This window comes from Prunus persica, chromosome G5 (assembly GCF_000346465.2).
Source record: "Prunus persica cultivar Lovell chromosome G5, Prunus_persica_NCBIv2, whole genome shotgun sequence".
In the NCBI taxonomy this organism is placed as follows: Eukaryota; Viridiplantae; Streptophyta; class Magnoliopsida; order Rosales; family Rosaceae; genus Prunus; species Prunus persica.
The window spans coordinates 9,353,169-9,372,719 of record NC_034013.1 but is presented as its reverse complement, the minus strand read 5'-3'; the positions used below and the strand labels follow the sequence as shown (position 1 = coordinate 9,372,719).

Below are 19,551 nucleotides of genomic sequence, written 5' to 3'. Positions count from 1 at the left end.
AAGTGAATTAGGTAAAAACTCAATATCTTTTAAGCTCTTTTAGGTTTCCATATCAGAAATAGGATACTCTCAACAACACACCCCATCATGTGTATCTTGAGCAATTTTTAGAGCATTTCTACTTATTTGTTATGAAAAAAAAGGCAATAGGAGGTAAGAGTTGTTACTATGTACATGAATAGTGCCTGTCATAGTCATTTTTTTGTTGGTTTTCCACCAATTTTCATGGCAACCTAAGAATAACCGCTATTCACATGAGATATGAGGAAATGAATTTGTATAGAGTTTTGATGTGGGAAGTGAAGAATATGGCTAGGTATTTATAAATAAATAAAATTATGAAATTTTTTGTTCTTTTTTTCTTTTTTTTTCCTTCAATTTTTTTGTTATGTAAATTGGTTGCTAACGTCACAATGACATCAACATTAAGTCAGCTTGGTGAAGCCCAGTTCTTGCCCTCGCGAGACTTGGGCGCTGGAAACCGAATTGGGGACCTAAGGGACCTCTTGCCTAAGCTGGAGCCTTCCGGTGGAACTGCTCTTATGGAATAATGGGGGATAATTGGGTTTGCCAAGTTAATAATATGGTTATGATCCGATGTTAGAATGTGAGTATCAAACTCAAAATCAGTTAACACTATATTGAGCGTTTCCATCTTAAATGTGCGATACTCACAACAATTCAATCAAATATGAACGGATAAATTACATTTCCACTCACTTGTATATCTCTGCATCTCACTCAAAAACTCACTTTTATGTATTGTATTTGAATTGCACGACCACAGTTTAATTAAAACCGGCTAAACAAGCGTCCTCTAATTTAACAAGTACAAGGAGTAAAAACGTAGTAGGAGGAGCTGAAAATTTTCATTAGTGTTCACTCACATTCACATTGAAGTACTACATATATATGCATTAATTTTTGTTGGTCCACCTGATAAGTTGTAGCAAATGTAATTTGAATGCTGCAATGCAATTAAGAGCTGGGTCGTTTGTGCATCAAAATCAGGGATAAAGTAAAAGTTCATTATTCCTTCTAGTTCTACCTCTTATTTATGTAACGTGGGATATTAATTCTAAGAGTATCTACAATCATACTCTTTATTTTTTAATTAAATTTTAATTAAAAACATATCAAAGTTATTTTAGAAGGTCTTTATAAAATTTGAACTCCAATCATGCTCTCTAGTTTAAGGAGTCATAAATGCTATAACTTCTTTTTAATTGGTCCATTTCTATATAAAAATAATATAAAAATAATAAACACTAATTAAAGGTTTGAATGAAATACTCATTAAATCAAGCAGTATTAAATTATAGGGAGCCACTAGAAGTCCTTTCTCTCTCCTCAGATTTAGGAGCTTCTAGAGGTCTCCTTATTTTATGAATTGGATAGGAAGTATAGTTAGAGTTATATTTTTCCAAATTCTTCCTAAAATTTGTATGAGGAAATGTTTTAGGGAGCCCATTATGGATGCTCTAAAGCCTTCTCTTACATATATGAATGCATGAGGCCATTAGTTGCATCGCGTATATTACCATATCTGGAAAAGGAAGCCATTAATTAGAGGGTTGTTGAATATCAATCTTTGACGGCATGTTTAACTTACATTAATTAGAGGGTTGTTACATATCAGTATTCTAATTCTTAATTTTCTTTGTGTTTATTTTAATTTTTGACTTTTCTTTGCATTTACTAATGCGTGTTCCGCATTAAAATTTATAATTCAATACTGGTGCAATCAATATGTAAATTGATTAAGGGAATAGTTAATGATCACATACTCGTTCTTCCTCTTCTCTATTCATGACATTCTCGATTTACAACTTTTTCATTGCAAATAAGTAAACATGAAATTAGGTTTTCGAATGGTAAAGCTTTTGTTTATGTACATAGGCTTCTAGTACAAATTGTTGTGAATTTAGGTTTTCCAATAGTAAGATGCATGAGAGGAAGGTAACTATGATATTCACAAACGGGAAAGATAAAAGTGTGAAACCATCTGGCGGGTCAAGATCAGAGAGCTCAGAAATATGGGAATGTGGGGAAAGTATTTTAAGAGAAGTTATGAAACAGCTAAAAAAGAAGACTCAATCAGAGTCGTGTATTTAAGACGATGTCTTTTGCAAGGTGTCAACATTTATTGCTACGTTAATTTCCCTCCTCTCAAGTCTCAGAACCCCAGCTACCCTCATTTATTGGGTTTTTTGATTTGATGGAGGCGAGGCAGGCGAGGCAGATGAGATTGGATTTTCTTTTTTTGGGTCTGAACGGACGAGATTTGGGTGAGCATGTGAAGTTAATAAATGAGACAGTGCGGCTGAGAGAAGTCATCGCCAAGTGGAGTGGTCCATGCATACGATAAGAAGGAGACTCATTCTCTCTCCCATTTGTGCCATCAAAGTTAGCCGCTGACTCGTGTCATCTATATGGTCTATCAACCTATAGCTGTAAAGAACCACGCGCAGGTAAACTCCACTCTCTTTCTTTATCTCAACCGTATTTAACACTCATTTAAATGAAGAAGGATCTCAAGTTCGACACTCCAAGAGAAATTCTCCTTTATTTAGTTGAATTTAACCCCAATATGGAGGTTTGTTGAAGTTAAGATGCCTTGGAGCCTTAAAGATTTCACCTTGATCTCTAAAGGCATATCATGTTTACTTAATTGGAAAGGGTGAGAGGAATGAGCTACCATTCTTGATTACTCCTTTGTTTACTTGCATATTGTGAATGAAAAATGACGCAAGACTCACATATAATTATGATTTTGATTCTTGATATAAGGGCAATTGCATTTCGAATGAGGGAGGTAGTATTGAGCATGGATGAATCGGAATGGACATTTTTTTATACCTAAATTACCCTAATATATTTTATGAAAACACCCCAAAAAAGAAAAAGTTGCTACCATTTTCTTGAACCTAAATATATTTAACTTAATCCTATATATTTAGATATAGAAGGAGTAATAATTAAACTTATAAAACATTGTTATTTTTATGAATATTAAATTGTATTTATCATTACCATATAAAAAGTTGTTTAAATTTTTTTGTTTTCGTCATAAAAGGTTTATTATTAGATTGCACAAATTTTGTCATTTGTGCTATGTAAATGTTTTTTTTTAAAACAAAAACTTATCATTGGAAAAATTGTGTAAGTAGTTGAAGAATTTGAATTTATTTTGTAAGGGCATTTTGGTAATCAAATTGGTTTTGATTCTGATTCTGATTCTTAACAATAATAAATGGTTTTAATGAGAATCGGTTTTGTTTTTATTTTGATTCCTGACAATTAGTAAACAACTTAATTGGAATGCTCGACTCTGATTCTTGAATACTCCAATTCATATTTATCTCGCTTTCTAATTAGTAAACATACTCTAAAAGTTATTGATAGAGACATAATTTAAAGACCACCATTATAGATGCTCTAAATTAATAGACGAAGGATGGTCTGATCCAACAACTCTTACCACAATTCTTAGATCTTCTTTTTTGATTCATGTGAGGACCAAATAGATGATGTAGGGCTCAATCCATAATCTTAGGTGTGGGAGGAAGCACTTTATTACTAACTAGACCTATAATAAGTGTCATCACAAGGGTGAAAGATACCTCTGTCATTTACTCATTTTGAACAACTTAGATTGAAATAGGAGTACGTTGTCTAACTTCTAATTTGTCCACACAACTGACATTCGTTCTCTTCTTCTAATCTAACTAATGCTTTCTCGTTCTATATAGCACACATTATCTTTTACTATGTTTTTACTTAATTGAGGGACGAAGAATTCAAATTTGAAACATCTATCAACTTTGAAAAGAAAAATTCTATTCAACTAAAAGAGCTAATTCGTTCTCTTTTACTACTTTAATTGCATCATTTTTGCACATGAAAGTGTGTACATGCACAGCCCCGCAATTTATTTATGATAATTCTAATTCAATTGATTAAATTACCCTTTGGAATTCTTAAAATATCCATCTAACCATTTAATTTAATTTTTTTTAATATGGTAACCATGGTCGCATAGTGTTGTTGGCCATGACAAAAACTAACACATTAGGCTGTGATAATTAAGCATGAACCAAAAACCATTCAAACTGATCAAATTTAATCAATTTGAGCAATTTGTCCAGTGTTTTATTTTAAAAAACTAGTAATATTGGACTGAAAGAAACCAAATCGCAAGTAATTTGGTTCGATTCAGTTTGATCTATTTGAAAACCATATGAACCGAATTAAATCATCAATATTATTATTATTTAAAACTATGCATTTTTATTAGTTATCACAATTTACAAGTTTATTTCATTTTGACACACTAATTAATTGTCTTGAGTGATAAAAAAACTCACTCAGGTTGGGAAGTGAACATCAATTTCAAAGTTGGGCTTGATGGATGACGAGAAGTGAACATCAAATTCTTTTTGTTATTTTAAGTAATCTTATTTGAGGACAATATCATAATTAAAAGTGGATGTGTTTGCTAATTATTCATCGTCTAATACACGTTTGCCCTGTCAACCAAGAAACCCATAATTCCTTCTTTTAAAAAAAAAAAATTTATAATAATTCTGTCCAAAGGAAAAAAAAAAAAACCAAACGAAAAGGAAAAAAAAACAAACAATAACAAATGTCCCTCCTTCTCAACGTGTTGAATTAGTCTCCCAACCCTTTGAATTCATCGTCAAATTTGAATCAAATTTCGTCAACGTTCCGTCTAAATCCCTATGGGGAACTGGAATTCCAATTCCCCAAACTCGTAGGAATTTTTTTATTTTAATTTTTTTTCTGATTTCCATGGTTTGATTCGTCTGTAAGGTCATACAAGGATCAGGAGGAGCAGCAGCAGCAATGGCGTGGAACGCGTTCAAGCTCTGTACGGCTCTGCGTGCACTCGGCTACATCATGGTCCTCGTGGTTCTCGTCATAGTCGGGCTCACCTACTACGCCGTCGTTTTGGCCAATTATTTGCCTGCTATCTTTGGCGGAGGCCTCAGTGCCGTCATTGCCTTCCCTCTCTTGATCTTGTTCCATTTTCTGGTAATTCCCATTCCCCTAAAGTTTTTATCTTTTTAAATTTTATGTTTAATTCAATTTGATTGGTTGTTAAATGCTCAAAATTTTCTCTTTCTAGAAATTATATGCTTACATAAATTCACATACGCATAGGTGATATGCAGATATTTGTAGTTGTATATTGAGCTAGAAAATAAACAGAAAGTAAAATGCTTTGAAATTTGTTATTGATGTTTTTGAGCCAAAGACAAGCACTTGGGTAACAAAGCTAGTGACTTGAGTTTTCAACTCTCAACAAGCTGGGTACTTGGCATTTATTGGACATTTTCTTTGCCACTTTGAATTAGAGGGAATGTTATTTCTAAAGGTGAAGTTATTAGGAGAAGAGCGAATCATGAATGTGAGGGTTGTGCTCGTAATTAAGAGGATTGTAGTTTGTACATTGCTCTTATCTTAATAATTTTTTTGCTGTGGCAATAAAGCTTTCCTTTGGGAAATGTTATCGCTGGAGATTTTGAATTGCTCTGGGAAATCTTATTGATGCATGTGAGTGTCGTAAATTGCTCTGGTGGGAGTAACAATTTAAACGCTGTCCATTTTATTTGGAACAAGCAACTGTAATTGGAGCTTTTAGAATTTCTTTTCCTGTTTCAAGATTTTGAATTTTCCCATTTTAAACACTTCAAATTAAGAAGGGTGACAAATTTAACATTGAAAGTATTGAGTTTGGTTATGTAGTTGGTGATGCTGTTGTGGAGCTACTTTAATGTTGTTCTAAATGATCCTGGGGTTGTTCCACCGAATTGGAGGCCTGCAAATGATGAGGAGGGAGGTGACGGAGCCCCATTGGTGGGATCGGACCAATCTACCCTGGTCAGTGACCCAGCAAATCAAAAAGTACGGTTCTGTCGGAAGTGCAACCACTTTAAACCACCTCGATGTCATCATTGTTCTGTTTGTGAGTACTTTTGAATCAAAGTTCCCTCTTTTGAATATGTATATCTGGTGGTATACAAAGAATGGAAGGTTCATTGTTTCATTTATGCATTGGTCTTAGGTGGGAGGTGCATATTGAAAATGGACCATCATTGTGTGTGGGTGGTCAACTGTGTTGGGGCATTGAATTACAAGTACTTCCTTCTCTTCTTGGTATGTTAGCGCACTATGTTGAGCATACACTTCTGTTGACTGGCAAGATAAGCGGTATTTACTCAAACTAAACTAGAGCTGATTTGATGAATGACTTGCTATGTTTGTTATATTTTTGCAGTTTTACACATTTCTTGAGACAACTCTCGTCACTTTATCATTATTCAAGTATTTTATGGCATTTTTTACTGAAGAAGAGGTAATTGGAACACTGGGCACTGTTGCAGCCAGTTTTATCACATTTGGTAAGTTTTTAGATGGCCAGTTTGATTTTTCCATTTTTCTTTTCTGAGAAAAAGAATCTTGGTATCATCTGTATTTTCAAATATCTGTAATTTCCATTTTCAGTTTTGAACTTCGCATTTGCTTTGAGCGTTTTTGGCTTCATGATCATGCACCTATCACTGGTAGCGTCCAATACCACCACTATTGAGGTGATGGCTTTTGTTATACTTTAAAAAAAAAAATATTACTAATAGCTGGCCTTACTGTATCTCTCACATGAGATTCTTGATTGCTTCAGGCATATGAGAAGAAAGCCACTCCTAAATGGCAGTATGACCTTGGTCGGAAGAAAAACTTTGAACAGGTTTACTTTTTGTTCTGTCTATTTTGGTTTTCTGTGTGGGCAGGTGTGTGTTAAGTAAATACTATAACTATCGCATTCTCATATTTTGATTGTTTTGCTAGATTCTTTGCCTTGCCTAAGCTTTTCTTAAGAAAATCAATTCTTAGAAGGAAAACATTAATAAGAAAAGTAGCGCCATATCCTCATGTTTAAGGTTAGAATGTAAGCTGGTACCTTCAGCTCATTTAACAGATATTACTGATGCAACTCCATATGCTCCTGCTGTAATTAGTTCCAACACTCATCTCCTCATGCTAAAGGTAGCCCTATCCTGGCAAAATAACCCAACTTATACAGCATTATAATAATGCAATATCTGAACCTGGCTTATGTCCATGAGGATGAATGAATTCCCCCTGTACCCACCTCCCTTTTCTAGGTGTATTCTATGCCTTGAAAACATGAAATCAGATCATTTTTGCAGATCCAACCCCCATAAATCACTTCAAAACCTTCATAGATGACCAGAGCTGAAAGTATACTTTGCTTGTGGTGGAAGTAGTGCTGATTTATTTTGTTCTTTAATTATATACAATATACTTTCGGTAAGCTTGTGATTAAATTGGAAAGTTATATTACAACCTAGCTGATCTAGTTGAAGTTCTGATGCAAGATGTAATGCACAGAATAATACGCTGTTGCTTGTTCTGGTGAATTCACCATTTATTTTGTTAGGTGTTTGGGACGGATAAGTGGTACTGGTTCATCCCTGCATATTCGGAGGAGGACTTAAGACAGATACCAGCTCTTCAGGGTATTGATTATCCAACAAGACCTGAGTTGAATGCACTCCAGCCGATATAAGTATTCATGGCGGCAAAAGGACAAGTTTGCAGTTCAAGTTTTGCAGCTCATCAATTCTGCATTAACCTGCATGCACAGGCATGAACTCAGGTCAGGCTTTTGCTTGGGAGACATCATAGCTGGAGTTTTGAAGGATCGACCCAGTTGGCGAATTTTCCTTGTATATGAATGCAGAATGTCATTTATAGGTGATGTCTAACGTTGTCAACGTCAATAGTTCATTTATACCCGCTATAGAAGCTGGGGTTTGCAAAGGTGCGTGGATTTGTCGGTCATTATACATTTTTTATAGAGATGCAATGTGTTAATATCAGAAGGAATGTGAGCATTTTATCATACAACTTGTTTTGTGACTTATGTCTTCGTTCCCAAGTTTTGTTTGCCTTTGCAGGCTTGTTGATCCTGTAAAATTTTGAAGTACCCCTGATTTGGGAAGATCGTACAGAAAAAGCTCTAGTTTTACTTGTGGTCATTGTTTTGTTAAACTTCTGTTTCCTTAACTTTACGTCTAAGATGTTTCAAATTCGGCATTTATTATCAATTAAAAAGGCATTGATTATGCTTAATATTATCGATACATGTTTCAAGTCTTGTGATTAGAGTACGGCTATATCACATTGTTAAAGTCTAGCAAGTAACGGGCAAGCCAACTATGGTGCCATTAAGTGTTAAAATATGATACCTTCAAAAATTAACCTAGCTATTGGTTGGCACCTCTCTTTCCAAATTCCAATGTTGAAAAATATCTCAAGTTTGAATCCCTACACTCTTTGATAAAAGGAAAAAAAAAAAACACTAGTACTTGACATCGGTGAATAAAAATTCGGGTAATAAATTTGACGTTAATAGGAAGAGCACCAGATTGTGTTACTAATTCACGTGTTATAATATTAATGTCCAATTTAGTTGATATTTCGTAGACCTACGGGAACGGGATAACATTTTCTTTCTTAAAGAAGACGTATGGTATAATATTAATAAATAAATACATGTATTATAACAAAAATGAGTTAAAAGCACCAAATAACAATCATAAGGCTATCTCTAGTCATGGTTAGGAGTGGACACTAAAACTCGCGCATCGAAAATCCGAGTCGAACAGCACCGAATCAAACCGGAAAAAAATCGAGTTGACCAAAAAGTCAACAACCGGTCAAAAACCAAATTGGACCAGTTTTGGATCCGGTTCCATATCTTCAAAAATCGGACTAGGCCGAACTGAACTGCTCAAATTTTAAAAAAAGTATAATTTTAATATATATTTATATTTAATGCTATATTTTTAATTTCACAAAAAAAAAACTAATATTTATCCAAGTTCAATTTCAAAATATCTTTTTTTCTAACTTTAATATTTATTTTTATATGAAATTGAATAATTTGTTAATTTTCAAGTAAAAAAAAAATATTTAAGTTGAGAATTGTATTTAAAAACAATTAATTTTTTTTAAAAAATAATTCGGTTCAAAATCGGACCAGCATCGGTTCAACTCGAATCAGACAGTTTTTGAAATTTTTTTATTAAAACAAGACCGAACCAAGCCAGATAAATAGTACCAAATCGGTTTTAATTTGAGGCAAAAATCTGTCCAACCCGAACCATGCCCACCCCTAGTCATGGTAGCCCATGATTATAATTTTGGGAGATTCATTATTATACCCAATATAGGAGCTCAAATTATAAATAAATAAAAAAAACTTATATAAAATGGACTTTAGAAATGCACCTAAACTCCATTTACAACATAACAAAGAGGCCTTCAACTTCTTATAAATTACAAAACTACCATCGATTTCTTAAAACAAGTCAAACCCCAACTGTCTTGGGTTTGTTTATAGAAATTAAATGGTGTAGGGTTATCTATATCATTAGTATTAATAATGAGTATATGACTAAATATCTCTATAATTTTAGCCCTCCAAAATATTTTTTTTTTAAAAATAGTATAGGGCTAAATTTTTCTATCTTCATATTTTATTATTTTGAGAAAATAGGTATAAAAAAAAAAATTCATTCTAATCCTTGGGGCCCCGCCAAAAAAAAAATTCAAGCCATGGCCTAGCGACACGTATCATGGAGCCAACAGTGATGTACAGACGTCTGATGACTATACTAGGACTTTCGATCAAATTGAACTCTCAATTTCTCTGTCTGTCTCTTTCTGTCTCTCTTCCCCCTTTGGAGAGTCGGTTAAACTAAACGCAACAACGCCCTTAACTTTGTGGCACCTGGAAAACCCTTTCATCAAAGCGTTTCGTGCTGAGGCGATTAGGGTTTTCTCTGGTTCCGATTCAGTTCGCTCCAAATTTCTATTTTCTTTTCTGAGGTACTCCCTTTTTCTTTTTTTTCGTTTGATTGCAGAAAAAACGAAAAAAAGCAAAAGAAGAAAAGATTCTATTTTATGATCATTGAATTGATGTGTAATAATTTGTTGTAGATTGTGATCGTTTTGTTTTGGTTTGATTCTTACATGAATATAGGGATTTACTTTGCTATAGTTGCAGGAAAAAGTTTCTAGGATTGGTTTTTATTGGGAAATGTTATTGCAACGTATGATTTTTCGTGTTTTTCTTATTGCGTGGCTATTAGTAACATAGTTTCGAATAAAAAAACGATGCATGATCTTTTGATTATGCAAATTTTTATACCATGATTGAGAAATTGTCTGCATCAATCAGTGGTGATTTGGTCTTCTATTTGCTGTCTAAACCACGTGCTTCTTGGACTCTTAGTTGTAAATTCGTTATAGTTTAATTCTGAATTTCAAGTTTTATGTCTGTAGAGTGTGGAAGGTACTTCTTACCATATATCTGTTAAAGTTTTGGTTTGCCTATTTTTATTTTTCAGGGGTTGTAGTGGTTAGAAGATGCAGGGGGGCAGAGGCGGTCCAGGTGGTAGGGGTCCTTTCTCTGATTTCAATGATCCGTTTGCTGGTTTTGGGGGGTTTGGTGGATTTGGGGGTCAGAGGAGTTTGATTTCTAACCTTTTTGGAGGAAGGGATCCATTTGATGACCCTTTCTTCACTCGCCCATTTGGAGGTATGTCCCCGTTGGGAGGTATGGCCCCGTTGGGAGGTATGTCCCCGTTTGGAGGTATGCCCCCGTTTGGAGGTATGCCCCCATTTGGAGGGATGTTGGAGTCGAGTTTTTTTGGTCCAGGTGGAGGCAATTTTCCAGATATGCAGCCAACTGGGTTCATTGAGCATCAGGCTCCAGAGCCTAAGAGACCAAGGGGCCCAATCATTGAGGAAATAGACTCTGATCATGAAAATGAAGATGCTGATAATGAGAAAAAAGAAAATCCTCGAAAACGCAGTGGACCGAGCAATGAACCTTATGTTGAGGATCCTGATGATGAAGTTGAAGGTAAGATGTTTTAAATAGTTGGTTGCTATTGACCTTGGTAATTACTGAATGTTTTTGTCTGAGTTTAAATAATTAGGAATGCTTTTCCCCCTTTTGTGCAGAGAAGAGCAGCAAGCATTTGCAGCATAGGGACAACTATAACCAGTATAATGCTATGCAATCCCAGCCTCAAGCTCAGAGCTTCACATTTCAGAGCTCCAGTGTCTCTTATGGTGGTGCCAATGGTGCATATTATACTTCATCCAAGACAAGAAGGATGGGGAGTGATGGGGTAAGTAATTGTGAAAGGTTTTCAATTTTTTTCCTTTCACAGTAGTCGTGTTTCTAATTTGCACTTGTTGTGTGAGCAGTTGGCTTTTGAAGAAAGTAAGGAAGCTGATACTACTTCTGGGAAGGCAACACACAGGGTATCTAAGGGGCTCCGCAATAAGGTATTTTTTGGGTTCCATCTAGTCTTGTTGCTGATGTGTCTTTTACCTTTTGGATTCGAATCTTGGATCATCAATTTCATGATGTCAGTAGAAAACTTACATTTAGTATTCTCCTTTTAGGGCCATTCAATTACTAGGAAGCTCAAAACAGACGGTAAGGTGGATACAATGCAGACCTTGCACAATCTTAACGAAGGTATGTAAACTTTATATGCAATGCTGTGCTTGTGCAAGAAGCTTTATAGAGTTGTTTTGGTATATAAACTAACTTGGAGCATCTGATTGGGAAATTTTAGATGAGATTTCCGGTTTTGAAGAAGCATGGAAAGGAACTGCTAAAAAACGTTTGCCTGGATGGACTGATAAATTTGGTGGTTACGAAAATCTAGGTGAGTTTGTAATGTTGACTTTTGACTCTGATATGAAAAATGGGTAAATATCATTTTTGCAGTTTGGTGTGTATATGAACCTTCTTCTGTTGACTGTATGTACCATTAAGTTGCAGATAATTCATTTTTGGTTCCTTGATGAATTCTTAAAAAGTTCTTGAGGCTTTTTCAGTGCCCGTGTGTCTATTTATATCTGTGTTTTGCAAGAGTTTCTTGTCTGCCTCATTTCTTTTAGGAACCTTAACTAATTTTAGGATAATGAGAGTGGTGGTTGTGCTTATGCTACAGAATGCATACTGGGGCGTGAACGTATTTGTAGGAGAGCATATACAGCTAGTGTGTTAGGTTTTATTGAATGTCGTGCCCTTTGGTGTGATACTTATTGGTAAATGCAGAAGTATGTTCTGCTGAACTGTACTTGGAAAACTGCCCACTTTGTTTAGATAACTGTGAGGTTGTATGCTTGAACTGAATGGATGTCAAGGTTAAGAATGAAAATTTCAACACATTATCTTGTCAAGGATGCCAACATCACAAATGAAGCAATGATTGACATTTTTGATGATTTTAATTCTTTGTGTTTTATGATTTGGTTGGTTCCAGGAGCTAGCAGCAGTGGACGTGAGGAGGCTAGTCGGGGAGGTTGGGCGCTTCCTTCCAACGAGAGTTCACAGAACCCTGGAAATATGATGTCAGCTGCCAAAGAGAAGGCAGGATCTTCTCGCTCGAACCAGTCTGGTAGGATGAGAGCAGATGTTAGGGACAAGAATGGTTATTCCCGTGGGAAAGCAAGAGATTAGAGCTAGCGCAACGGGGCTTATTATGTCTGTCTTCCGATCCTTGTTTTTACCTCCTAGTAGCATATTTTGAGCTCATAGCGGCAGGACGTCAGCTGGTAGTAGTGTGCTCTTGTATACTGTTTATTTTTAATTGATGCCATTTGAAATGGGATGATGGTTCTGTAGGCTTTAATATCCATCGAATGCCCTTGAATCTTGATTAAACGGGGACTTAACTGTCGCGGATTCTTGTAGTAATGCGAGCTGAGGTTTTGTCGCCAATTTTTGATGCATTTTAACGTCAATTCTTTAATGGCATCAAATTCCTGACTTCCCACGTTTACTATAATTTGCAAAAGTTGAGACTTTCGTCCGCCAAAGGTTTGTTGATCTACTAAGAGAATGACAATGAATTCTACATTTTTTTCTTTTATATTTTGGTAGGGTTTGAAAAATTATTATATGCTCTTTACAGTTTGGCTTTACATGCACGCTCAAATTCCAAAAACACCAAGTCAGTAATAAACATTTTCAATGTAAAAATTGAGAGCCTAACTATTTTACATTAGAATCATGGGGATCGAACTCGAGGGCAAGGAGCGGATACACTAACTTAGCAAACATTTCCCTATAGTATATGTATATAATTCCGTACTCAGTTTGGACTGATGATTTAGAGCCTCACTAAGACCCAATAATGTTATTAGTATTATTATTTTTCTAATGACGTGCTCTAAATTCCTTTTATAAAAAAAAAAATTAAAAATGAAGTGCTCTAAACCACAAAAACCCAGACCCAATATTTAATCCATTGGAACCCAAAGACAAAAGGCTGACCAGAAAAAAAAAAACAAAACAAAAAAAAAAAACAAAATCCGATAATTTAAATTTAAAACGTATTTTAGGGTTCCTTTTACAGCGAAAATGGCGGTTCTTAGAACGACAACGAACATGATTCTCACACACATCCTTCAACCATACCTGTCATTTCCTCCATCAATCCGTACGACTCTGATTCGCTCCTCCAATGGCGGAATCAGAATCGGCAGTGTCCGGTGCGCCGCGTCGAATTCGGGAAGTGGCGGGAACAAGGTGTCGGCTCGGCTCTCTCAGGTCAACCAACTCTTGCAAGCAGCCGAGGAGCGAGCTCTCTCCGCTGACACCCAGCCCCCTCCTAAGATCACTTTAGGTCTCTCACTCACTCTAAATATTTTTCCAAATTTGCATAATTTTTAAAAAATAAATTTATAGCATTATAGTAGTGACTCACTAGATTGAGGTACTGTAGATTATATCATAATTTCTTCCTTGATTCGTTTAATTAAGGAGTTCATGGTACAAAATTACTAGTGTAAAGCAGAAGGTTTGCATTTTCTGTGTTGTTGTGTTATATTTTAGCGTTCACATAAATGATGGATTTATTTGATCAAATTTTTTTTTTTCCATATATATATGAAGACCATGTAACTGTGAGTTTTGCAAGAAGTGGGGGACCTGGAGGTCAGAATGTCAACAAAGGTTTGTACATGTCTTTCTGTCTTCGTTGTGGGTTGGATTTTTTCTTCTTTTAACTTGTTAATGCCAAATTGTTGCCAATTTTGCTATTGATTTTACAGTGAATACCAAGGTGGACATGCGCTTCAATTTACAAAAGGCGTATTGGCTAAGCGAATGGATCAGGGAGAGGATTTTGCAAATGGTTTGTAGCTGTCATTTCTTATGGCCTTTTGTTCTTGATGAATAAGAAAAGCAAGAATTTCTGTGTAGGGAGGAGGGAAGTAGTGATCATTACATACCCCGTCATAGGTTTAAGATAGAGCGGGCACATAGAAGGGACCTCCGATGAGGAAATCTCTGCACTAGAATGTGCCTGGTTTGAAAGAGAACTGATTCCTTACCTATCAATATCTCATTTCGACTGGACATAGAGGACACTTCAAAATATCTGGATAGGAGAATTTTGTCAGTTCATCATTTTGCAAACAGATGATGTACTAAGAGGCCTCCCTGTTCTCTCATCAATCATAATGGTTATTGGTTTTCTAAAACTCTTGCAATCTGTGTCATGTTTACAACTGTATGCAGGATTATCTTGATTGTTATGGTTTCCATTTTTTTGTGAATAGCTGCTCGAATATTTTATCGTTCTTGTTTTATCTCATAATCTCTTCTTCATTTGTCTTGTTTATGAACAGGAGAAGAATCGGATTAACAAGGATGGGGAGCTTGTGATTTCTTCAACAAAGACTCGAACACAAAAGTAAAATTCTTTCCTCTTCTTTTTAAATTATCAATTTTTCTTTGTTTTTCCAATGCATTTGGTTTTGATGCAACCATTCTTCCTCAGGGGTAACATTGAAGATGCTCTTGAAAAACTCCAGGTACTAATAAAAATCAGTATTTCTCTTTCTGTTCTTGTGGAATGATATATTATGGCCAGTGCTTTGATGCTTAAACATAAATGGCTCAATTTTGGGAAAAGCATGTGCCTAGCTTTTGGCCATTCCCAAATTATTCTAATAAATTAGTGAAACAGGCAATCATTGATGCTGCTTCTTATGTCCCACCTCCTCCCTCAGAAGAGCAAAAGAAGAAGATTGCTAAAATGTGAGAACTCTTTATCTTGTGCATTTGCAAATGCTTTACCTTTGCTTTTGCCAACTGTCTCTCCACAATATCCTTTGTATTGTAAATTGTCCTTGTGTTCTGGATGGTGCGGGATCTGATTTTGTCTCAGTTATTGCCTCTGTATTTTGCAGGGCTGCTATTGGCGAACAAAAACGCCTTAAGAGCAAGAAGGTTCTTTCAGACAAAAAAGCATTCAGAAGAAGTCGAGACAGTTGGGACTGACCTACTCTACGTATGGTCAGACTCACAGTTTGTTGAGAATTTTTGTATATGTCGGTACGCTCTTTTCTCACTCACGATTCAGTGATTTATCATTCATTTGGTTGTTACTAGTTTGTTTTGCTGACTAAAATATCTTTCCTGCACTGCATCTTTACATTTATATCTATGTAGAGGAGAGGTCGATGCATTTGCGATTCCATGATCATATGGAGAAACAGTTCAAGTGATGGAATTTTATCAGACACCTTGGATTCAAGAGCAGACTGCTGAAGATACCAATTGTTGGACAGAATTAGTTCTTTTGATGTAAAATGACCATATGTCTATAGGCTTTCAAACAGAAAACATGATGACTGTTACTGGATGTACACAGATCAACTAATAGCTGCTCTGAAGATAAATCTTTTGTCACATTGTATGACATTCTCAATGTTTAGGGCTTTCAATTGGCATTGGTTGTTAATTGGTTTGCTAATCTGTACCCTTTTTTTTTTTTTTTCTTTTTCTGAGAGCAGACAGTCGGTTTTGAATTGATTGTGCAAAATGTTCTCTCTCTCCAATGTTCCAGAATCGAATTAAACACCTGAAAGGACATTATTGAAAGAAACAAAGTACTGAAATTAAAGTCATGTGGGGTATTGAATTTGGTTGTTAAATGATGAGCACATCTAATTCATTTTCATGAGAATCCAACTACATACAAGTTTAACCAAACACAAAGGAAAAAGAAAAACAATTGGGTCCAAGAGACAAATATGTATGTACACAGTTGGGTCCACAGACAAACTATGTAAAGGTTTAAAATAAAAAAAAAAGAAGTTATTTCAAGCAAATCACTTTCTGATAACATGTTCTTCCCCAGATTGTTGATCAAAATGCTTAACCCATCTATTCTCCCCCTTGCTTGACCCTAAATTCCCTCCACTGCTAGACACATGAGCCATATCCAGACCCTTCCCTACAGGCAAAAACACAGACCTAACCACACGTCTTGACCCACAATCAACAACACTTCTCCATCTGAAACTAGAAGCACTTCTTGAATTAGCATTTTTGCACACCAAAACTGCGCCCCTAGGGCTCAGCCTTGCCTGCCTCAAAACCCTAGCAAAGTCTTTGCGCTTAGAATCCACCACCAGAAAATCTATCCCCACAAGCCCGGCCATCACCTCCTCTGGCTCCCCAACAAGAACCTCCGGAGCCATCCCTGCCTCTTTCATTGCTGCCACAAATTCTGACCTTGACTGCTCATCTGGGACTACACACACGTGCCGTCCGCACGTGTGGCGGCTGGCGATTTCAAGCCCGATGCTTGTTGCAGTGACCCCTCCTTGCGACCATGTCTCAACGATGAACTCTGCGTTCCACCCGGCAGCCATGGCTGAAATGAGCTCTGCAACCCCAGATTCATGAAAAACCTCACACTGCAAACAAAACCCAGATCATAAGAATCAAGAAAAACAAACGAAACCCAATAAATTAAATTCATCGGCCATGAAATCAACTAAAAGCAAGAAACTTTTCAAGAAAGAATTGCTCACAGATCGAACGGTGTCGATGTAGGCCTTGGTTGCATTCTCAGGAGACCAAATCAGCTTCATTTCTGCCCAAATTCTCCTTCTGATTCTTCTTCTTCTTCTTCTTCTTCTTCTTCTTTTCGCTTTGGCTCAATTGGGGGGCGTTCCTTTTTTTTTCCCTTCAAATGGGGCTTTTTCCTATTTTGGCTCAAATGGGTGGTTGTTTTTCTTCTTCCTATATCTGTCCTCTCTGTTTTGAGGAAATGCTTTTCTTTGATGGCAAGCTAATAAAATCTGGGTTGTAAGAATGACAGTCCAAGTTGGCCTTTTTATTTGAGACGCAGACAGCAAAGGGTCTTACAAGAGGTTCTCGTGGACCGTTGACATTGCGCCCCTGCCGCGCATGACCAACGTGTAGATTGGTATTACATTTTTGCAATACAATGGATTTGAGTGTCTTTTTGTTTTTCCAACTGTTTTTGTTTATACACATCACACCAACCTGGTTTTCTGTGTCTTTTCCATTTTAATCCCTTTAAAATATATATATATATATATATATCGTATTAGTTGGTTGGAACCAAAGGTTTTGCCACTTGGTCACAAACCCATTTCTCCAGCCTCCATTTCTTCCTAATATTATGGGATTGAGCAATCGCTACACTAGCCAAAACATTTTATATCCCATCAGAAGTGTTTCATTTGTTCATATCCGAATTCATTTACGAGTTTCAAACGATAATTGTTTCATTTGTTCATATCCAAGTTTCTTTTTTATCTTCCGTCCAACTATTTACATCGTTGTACAATATCCGAAAAAGAAAAAAAAAAGGAAATAGAAATCCATCATTTTGCTTTAGAAATATGTATCTGGTAGTCTTTGATTTTTTTCTCATTTAAAATGATGGCATCACCACTAATCACTAATGCCTTAAATCTTAATGCCTGCCCCCACATACCCACAGCCCTCTTATCACAAACTTGATTTTATATATGAAAACAGAAAACTTTATACTTGTACGGCACTAAAACGCTGTTTCTCTTTCAATTATCAAATACCAAGTTGATAAAACAAGTGTTTTTTTTTTTTTTTAAAATAAAAATTTTGATTAGATGTTGAACCCATGACTTTACAATTGTTTTAAATTTTCAACGGGTTGTTAAACCTCCCAAAATTCTAACATAATTTGACCCACAAAACAAAATATAAATGAAAACACACACCAAGTTGCCTCAGCCAGCCATGATGGTACTCAAGGACGGACCCACAGTGGGGTCAATGGGGTCAAACGACCCCATGGAGTCCATGGAAGCAAGCTACAAGGTAGCTTTGAAATGGGGTATGACCCCATGAGAGAGGGGATCTGCAGACAAGAGGAAGAAGAAGATGAACAGGGGGCTGTGTTCTGTTTCAAAGGAGCTGGCCAAAACGGCGTCGTTTTGGACCAGCTTCTATTTTTTTTTTAAAAACAGACTGGCCAAAACGGCGTCGTTTTGGACTAAAACGCGCTGGCCAAAACGGCGTCGTTTTGGACCAGACGCGCGAATTTTTTTTTAAAACTCGCTGGCCAAAACGGCGTCGTTTTGGACCAGCGAATTTTTTTAAAAATCCGCTGGCCAAAACGCCGTCGTTTTGGACCAGCGAAATTTTTTTTTAAAAGACCTGGCCAAAACGACGTCGTTTTGGCCCAGGTGTTATAAAAAAAAAACACAGATCAGTTTCTCTTCTTCTTCCTCCCGAATTTTCTTCCCAAAACACCTATTTTCTAAACCCTCATACCTAAATCCCCAATCTCCACCCCCCACAACCTTTTACACTATGACCCCACGACACAAAATTCCTGGGTCCGTCCCTGATGGTACTAATATCCACTCTCATTTAACAAGACAAACAAAAAACAATGTAAAAAAATTAAAGAACATAGGATTTTAGTTAGGGATCGTGGTTTTCCTCTTTATATAAGCGATAATCTAAATTATTTTTGGTTAATTTAATTTATAGAAAGAGAGGCTCGAACTTGAATAAAAGGGATAAACTTAATGTTGTGACCAACTGGACGTGTGCATAATGCAATTGGAGATTGTGGTTTTATAAAAGGAGTCTATGCATAAATTAGTTTGTCCTTTAAATATGCAAAGCAGCAAATTCCAAAGTGTGAAATTACCGAAATACGGAAAGAAAGAGGATGATGAAGTCATTGCATTCATAAAGTAAGTGAAAAATATAGTTGGAATGGGAATAACAGTATTTTGCTATCTCAACTAATCACGTTATGTCATGTGCAATTCTAAATCTAATTACGGACGCATGTCATAGTTATAATGTTCTCGATTAAAAATAACAAAATAATGCAATAAAGAGGATGATGATGTCACTGCGTCGGTAAAGCAGCCTGTGAGGGCAATGAAGTCACCGCGTCCGTAAACGGCTGAGTACGAAACCCAAGAAGGCCAAAGTCAACGTCCTCCACCTGCCTTTGACGTCAAATCTTTATCACTTCATGCTTATTGGGCAGTGTGGCTGCCACGTCAAAAGTAGACCAGTTCTATCTGCTGAAGTTGATAAAACAAGTGTTTTTATTTGATTAGATGTTGAACCCATCAGTT

General features: G+C 36.2%; 4 protein-coding genes across 4 annotated transcripts; 3 read left to right on the top strand and 1 right to left on the bottom strand.

Annotated features, from left to right (window-relative positions):
• Positions 4,387–8,189, top strand: LOC18776129 (probable protein S-acyltransferase 14). The gene is made up of 7 exons (XM_007209340.2): positions 4,387–5,055; positions 5,770–5,989; positions 6,089–6,180; positions 6,302–6,425; positions 6,529–6,614; positions 6,704–6,769; positions 7,484–8,189. The coding sequence occupies exons 1-7, from the start codon at positions 4,867–4,869 to the stop codon at positions 7,610–7,612; spliced, it is 906 nt and encodes a 301-aa protein (XP_007209402.1). The 5' UTR covers positions 4,387–4,866; the 3' UTR covers positions 7,613–8,189.
• On the top strand, positions 9,742–12,920 carry LOC18776429 (dnaJ homolog subfamily B member 6). Its single transcript, XM_007209200.2, has 7 exons — positions 9,742–9,939; positions 10,461–10,978; positions 11,080–11,249; positions 11,329–11,409; positions 11,530–11,605; positions 11,706–11,798; positions 12,402–12,920. The coding sequence occupies exons 2-7, from the start codon at positions 10,480–10,482 to the stop codon at positions 12,596–12,598; spliced, it is 1,116 nt and encodes a 371-aa protein (XP_007209262.1). The 5' UTR covers positions 9,742–9,939; positions 10,461–10,479; the 3' UTR covers positions 12,599–12,920.
• LOC18776440 (peptidyl-tRNA hydrolase ICT1, mitochondrial) lies at positions 13,218–15,902 on the top strand. Its single transcript, XM_007209516.2, has 8 exons — positions 13,218–13,766; positions 14,036–14,095; positions 14,194–14,276; positions 14,773–14,837; positions 14,925–14,958; positions 15,114–15,184; positions 15,337–15,481; positions 15,599–15,902. The coding sequence occupies exons 1-7, from the start codon at positions 13,502–13,504 to the stop codon at positions 15,425–15,427; spliced, it is 669 nt and encodes a 222-aa protein (XP_007209578.1). The 5' UTR covers positions 13,218–13,501; the 3' UTR covers positions 15,428–15,481; positions 15,599–15,902.
• Positions 16,071–17,362, bottom strand: LOC18777997. The gene is made up of 2 exons (XM_007209528.2): positions 16,969–17,362; positions 16,071–16,851 (listed from the first exon to the last, which is right to left on the bottom strand). The coding sequence occupies exons 1-2, from the start codon at positions 17,026–17,028 to the stop codon at positions 16,261–16,263; spliced, it is 651 nt and encodes a 216-aa protein (XP_007209590.1). The 5' UTR covers positions 17,029–17,362; the 3' UTR covers positions 16,071–16,260.